The sequence below is a fragment of the Eubalaena glacialis genome, chromosome 2 (assembly GCF_028564815.1).
Source record: "Eubalaena glacialis isolate mEubGla1 chromosome 2, mEubGla1.1.hap2.+ XY, whole genome shotgun sequence".
NCBI classification, from domain to species: Eukaryota; Metazoa; Chordata; class Mammalia; order Artiodactyla; family Balaenidae; genus Eubalaena; species Eubalaena glacialis.
The window spans coordinates 165,074,855-165,080,854 of NC_083717.1; the positions used below are offsets into that span (position 1 = coordinate 165,074,855).

At 44.9% G+C, this 6,000-nt stretch overlaps 1 protein-coding gene across 5 annotated transcripts in view; it reads left to right on the forward strand.

The window, feature by feature from the left end:
• SIPA1L1 (signal induced proliferation associated 1 like 1) overlaps positions 1-5,617 on the forward strand; it is a 191,212-nt gene extending 185,595 nt beyond the window's left edge. For 4 of the 5 annotated variants that reach the window (XM_061180986.1, XM_061180991.1, XM_061180989.1 and 1 more), the window contains 3 exons: positions 1,751-1,865; positions 4,481-4,565; positions 5,254-5,617. In XM_061180986.1, coding sequence (XP_061036969.1) covers positions 1,751-1,865; positions 4,481-4,565; positions 5,254-5,397 — 344 coding nt within the window. In that variant the 3' untranslated portion in view covers positions 5,398-5,617. The remainder of the gene's footprint in view (positions 1-1,750; positions 1,866-4,480; positions 4,566-5,253) is intronic. The other variant, XM_061180990.1, reaches the window with a different exon arrangement.
• Positions 5,618-6,000: the final 383 nt, after the last annotated feature.

Here is a 6,000-nt window from a genome sequence, read left to right on the forward strand (position 1 = left end):
ACTTGGTAGGGGCCCCCACTGTCAGATTTAATCAGGTGGAACCCAGTGTTTTCTCTACATAGGAATTCATCACACGGATGCCTCGCCTCCCTGTATCTGAGAAGGGCAGAGTGCAGGGGAATCCCAGCTGTCACTTGACTGAAAACAGCACGTGTCCGGGAGAGTTTTTTATCACGTCGTAAAGATGTCATTGCTCAACGCACAGTTGGATCTGTTAGGATGCTTGTCCTGCTTGGCCCGGCCCCAGGCTCCTCCCTCTGCCCTTCTCACTCATCTCTCGGGTGTGTGGTAGCAGGTGTGCTTTCTGCCTGCTTCGTTCCTACGTCAACCCCCTGGCTGTGTGCTTGCGTTAAGCCAGTGGTCCTTAAATGCAGGCCCTTAGACTAGTGCTGACCTGCTCTGCTGAAATAGAAAAAAACTAAAAGTATTGCTGTGTGTGTTGACATGAGGCTGTCATAGGTCTTTTTTTGATAGACTGACTCTAAAGTTGCCCTTCCAGATTTTTTGATGCTAAAATGGTCTTTGTAAAATGATGGTGCTAGCAGATGATTGGTTTTGAGTTTTGGTTTTATTGCCCTTGCTTGGAAGGATTGAAAGTTGCTCTTCAGTCAAGCTCCAGTTTGGGGGAGCCAATTGCCTAGGCCATGGAATTCAGAAGTCAGACAACCACAGAGCAGTGAACGGTGAATCCCCATTCTAGCTGATGGCAATTCCCCAGGACTAACTTGATTGTGTATTTCAATGTGTTGGTCACGCTCCTTCATATAAAATCACAGTTTTGTTTTTTGTTTTAATTTTTATTGGAGTATAGTTGATTTACAATGTTGTGTTAATTTCAGGTGTACAGCAAAATGAATCAGTTCTACATGTACATATACCCATTCTTTTTTTGATTCTTTTCCCATATAGGCCATTACAGGGTATTGAGTTCCCTGTGCTATATAGTAGGTCCTTATTAGTTATCTATTTTATATATAGTAGTGTGTACCTGTCAATCCCAATCTCCCAATTTATCCCTCCCCCCCTTACCCCCTGGTAACCATAAGTTTGTTTTCTACATCTGTAACTCTACTTCTGTTTTGTAGATAAGTTTATTAGTACCCTTTTTTTAGATTCCACATAAAAGTGATATCACATGATATTTGTCTTTCTCTGTCTGACTTACTTCACTCAGTATGACAATCTCTAGGTCCATCCATGTTGCTGCAAAGAAGTTTTGGTTTTTCAGTGGAGATTTTTTTTTTTTAATTTGATTTTGTTTCTTGGCTCAAGCCTGAAGTCTGTGTATTTTGAAACAGAGGTGGTGTGGACCTAGGCTAAAGCCCACCAAGGTGGCCAGGAGTCTTAGGGAAAACATACTTCAGGAAGCCTCAAGAAGCTTAGTACTAGCTCTTTAATGCATTTTATGTTGTCACTGAGTGGAAAGCATCGGTCTGGAAATTTGGCACGAGGCCTGGTTCCGGGGAAACAATAGAATGGTTCTTTTATGAGCAAGGGAAAAGCTGGAATAGAAGTTGAGTCACAACAGCTGTTTTTAAAAGAGAAATTACAATGTTACTATCCTTTTCCAGCTGAAACAGTAAAAAATTTTTCCTACAAGGGTTGGGAGATAAGGTTTCCGATGCATTCCTGCCCCTTGATTAGATCTGACTGTGCGTGTAGGCCATTTCTTTTAGAAATGGAGGGCCCCCATAGAGAGGGCCCAGGATCCAGTTCCAAAATACTGAATGGTTTCTTCTCTCCGTTTCAGTCCAGAGAGCCTCGTTCTTTGCTGCTAGTGATGAAAACCATCGCCCCCTGAGTGCTGCATCCAACAATGACCAGCTTGAAGACCAGGCTCTGGCCCAGATGAAGTCTTACAGCAGGTTAGTCATCCAGTGGCGAGGGTACCACTCCACACCACACATCACCTCCGCTAGTGACAGACAGCAGGTGTGGGGAAGAGACGATGGAGGCCACATGGATCAGCTGAATGAAGCTCATCACTGCGGTGCCAGACGCTTCACTTTTTGTTCAAATGCTTTGTAACCAAATACTCTAAACACCATAAAACTGTTCTTGATGGCTTAAAAGTCATCATTGTGAATATTCATTATTATTTAATGCCGTAGTACATTTATGTCCTCAGGGTTTATTAGGTAAGGTAAGAGAAATCATTTGTGCTGAATATCCTCGGACTCCTATGCGTTTAGTCCTTGAGTCTGGTTTTTGAGTCTGTCAGTTTTGAAGCTGTCAGTTGGTCATGCTTGTAAATGTGCCTGCATCTTAGCAGCTCCCAACGTTCTGCTTCAGACCTACATTAGAACTGGGTCACCAGGATAGGTAAGAAAGATTTATGTAAAATAAGAAGTTAAAAAAAAAAGCAGTAGCTGAGTTAAGGGTATGGACTCGCTGACTTTTCCATTTCCCCCTCAGTTTCAAATGGTGAGGTTGTTGGATAAATGTGTGATGTTCCTATGTGTTAAAGCGTCCCAACGGTCAGCCGTGGACACATAGTAAGCCCTCCTTAACGGAGAATAATTTCATCAATTTGAAATCTCTTAAAACCTTTTGATGATGGATAAGAATCCAGGTATCTAGAGAACTTGGTCAGAAACAGCCAGTAACGGGAAGAGCGAGGTTGGCATAGGTTTGCAGAGACATACCGGCGACTTGTGCTTGAAGACTTCTGAAGCAAGTCTGTAAGGAAACCCTCTTCAAGAGGAAGTATAAGAGCAATGGCTCGTTTGTTGTGAGTGTAACAGACGCTGCATTTATCCTATTGTTGGGACAGTTGGGGAAGGAAAGAGGCAGTTTGGCTGTTGAGCACTTTTTTAAAAATTGCAGAGTCGAGGGGAGAGCCCCAAATGTCCCTTCTTAGGATGAAGAGAAGTCTGAGTGAGCAAAGACTGTTCTCCTGAGAAGGGATTATTAAGCGGTTCCTAAATCTTTGTAGAACCTGTAGAAGCTTAAGATGAGGAGGATGATTGGGCCTTTGTTCGGTGTGGCTGAGCAAATGCAAATGGAGTTAAATATGTTCTTAAAGACTATCAGTGCACTCACAGTCACAGAGTTCATTTTGCAGACCTTCAGAAATCAAGATACGCCACTGAGAGTTACTGACAGCCTGCAGTGGCTGCGTCAGCCCTGCCAGGAGCGGGGAGTGTGGACTCAACGGCTTGTGAAGGACAGCCCTGCCCCCATCCCCAGCCTCAGTGTTTTCCGTCCAACACCCCTCTTATTCTGTCACATCTTTGGCCTTCAACCCATGCAAACCTGACCCGCTTGTGAGGTGCTGTGGATTGCAGCTGACCACTTCCCTTTTAAAATCCATTCACTGTCAGCGTTTAATGGGTCGTCCTGTCTTGCTTAGAAGGGAGGAGGTCATGATCATTCCATTTTAGTTACAGCCTTGTGACACTCCACGCCACTGTGGGCTTGCGGTAGACCTAGAATTAGCAGAAGACGTTGACACAGCTTATTTTAGGTCAGGAATTCCAACTTGAACTTTGATTTTTAAAGTAAAGCATACCTTTTATTTCATGATGCCAAGAGTTCAGAGTCACCACCTCTTCCCCTTGACCTCTGGAAAGAGGCAGCTGCCAGTTGGCTCCATGGAAGCCTTCAGATTCTTGGTTGTGTGAGGCTGAGGTTGTGTTTCTGGTTAGAACTCGCCTGGAAACTTTTTGGAGCTTGAATTCAAGTAGAGGAGAGTCGGGGAAGGAGAGTTGACAGGTCTTCAGCCCCTGCCGAGCTGTGTCATCTGTCCAGCTGGTTACACGGCCTTCTCGTCCTCTAACTAACTCCCCCTCCTTTTGGTGCTCCACTGGCATGGCGTTTTTAGCACTTAAATGAAATGGGAGAAAATAAGAAAATTGTGGGCCTTAGAGTTTGCTGATCATAACAGCGAAGAGCTTAAGACATTAAGGTCGGACTGACAAGCTTCTGAAAGATGGAGCCTTATTTTTTGAATATTTGAAGAGATTTAAACTAGTGTAAGTTAAGACGTGGGCCCAATGACTTAGTCGCCACTGGGTGAGTGGCCACAGGTTTTACTTACTTGGGTTGCCCCAAGGTAGAGCCTGCCCCAGCCCTCCCCCAGCCAACATGCACACAGAGAGGAGTAACTCTCCTCTTCTTAAAGCCTCTAAAGAGATACTCATTTCACTGTTTGACAGTCGTGTCTGCCAGAAAGTTCTTGTGCTGCCAAAGAGACCATTTTCACTTACTGTCCTATATTCTTTGGTCACAAAGATGCAGCATCTTTAACAAAGGACGCCATTGATTGGCTGTAGTTCACACTTGTATTACCTTTTGTTAAGACTGCCATTTTCTTTTTTAAAATGAAAATGCACGGTTGTGTCACCATACTGAGTAATTTGACATTGAAAACCATTTTGAAAATTCAGGCGCCTCCTTAAAAAAAAAAAAAAAAAAAAATGCCAAACAAAGCCAGCCATGGAGGCTCCTACCAGCAAGGTCTTTTGTTTCTTGTTCCCAGCAGTAAAAATTCCTCTCCCACTCTGGCTTCTAAAGTGGACCAGCTGGAAGGTATGCTGAAGATGCTTCGAGAAGATCTGAAGAAGGTAAACCATATTCTCAAAGCAGGTTACCCAGTCCACGCAAGCTGCCCTTGAACTGTGAGAGCCCTTTGTCAGCAGTGTTTGTTAGTGGAATAAGATGTGGGCGTTTTCCCTACTTTCTCCGAACACATGTTTGTTTAGGGAGCTGCTTAGAGCTTGGTTCCCACTGACACACATGGTGCAAGAAAGCTTTCATTGTCACACGCACAGAAAAAGCGTTCCCTTTTTTGTGAACGCCTTTAGACCTCAGCCAGCCCTCTCCCGGCCTCCCCACTCCTGGTCCATAGCCCAGACCCACGTGTCCTCATTGCTATTCAGGCTCTTGCACCAAAAGAATTAGATGCTGTTTGTTTGTTTCTTGAGTGGCTTTATATTTATTAAGACAGACAGAAGCCCCCAGAGCAATCATCTAAAATGTAAGACAGCCCTTATTCCTTATAACTTAACAAAGACATTAAACTATGCAGTCACGTATTTACATTCCAAAATCAACCTGTAGCGGATGCCTCTGGAAGTCCCGTTCCCTGGGTGAGAGCATCTTAAGGCCCAGCACCAGGCCACGTAGACAGCTGTTTAGTGGAATGAAGGAGGGAAGTGGGTGAAGGGCGCACACAGATCCACAGCCACTCCTAGCGGCTGGGCAGGGTGAGGCCACCCTCTTAGTTCTTTCCTGCTTTGCTCGCCCTCCCAGGAAAAAGAAGACAAAGCTCACCTTCAGGCAGAGGTTCAGCACTTGCGAGAGGACAACCTGAGGCTGCAGGAGGAGTCCCAGAATGCCTCCGACAAGCTGAAGAAGTTCACGGAGTGGGTCTTCAACACCATCGACATGAGCTAGGCCGGGAGAGGGGGCCGCGGGGGCGCGCGCCCCTTGGTGCCGCCGGTGAAGGCATCCTCCGAGCTCCCGCCCCAGCTCCCAACTTTGCCCCCTTGAGGGGAGTGCACAACACAACAATTGCAGATCAACAATCATTATCTGCCTTTTGTAGAAAAGAAAAAGAAAAAGGTAAATAAAAATTTTAAAAAGTAAAATAAAAGTTTAACTGCTAAAATGTGAATGTCTTTATTTTTTTGCACAATATCTTTATCTGTTGTTATGTATTTAAAAAGAAAAGAAACTGGGCCTAGGACCAGGGTTCCCCCCACTGGCCCATCTGCCTCTATTTCCATCAGCTCTTTCTTATCTATTTCAGGTAACCCAAGCTTTCCCTCAGTATCCTGACAAATGTCATTATTCCTAGGAAGACAATAAAGTTTTTAAAAACTGTTTATTTGGGGAGGGGGATTTCCTTACCTTCGTTCCTGAAATGCCTGGGGAGGGAGGTGCTTTGAGAAAATGCCTGCCTCCCTCGAATGGCTTGTGCATGAGCTAGTGGTGTCTGTCCCTATCTTACAGAGCTCAGCAGGATCGGGGTTACTTGACAATAACAAATCAGTGAAC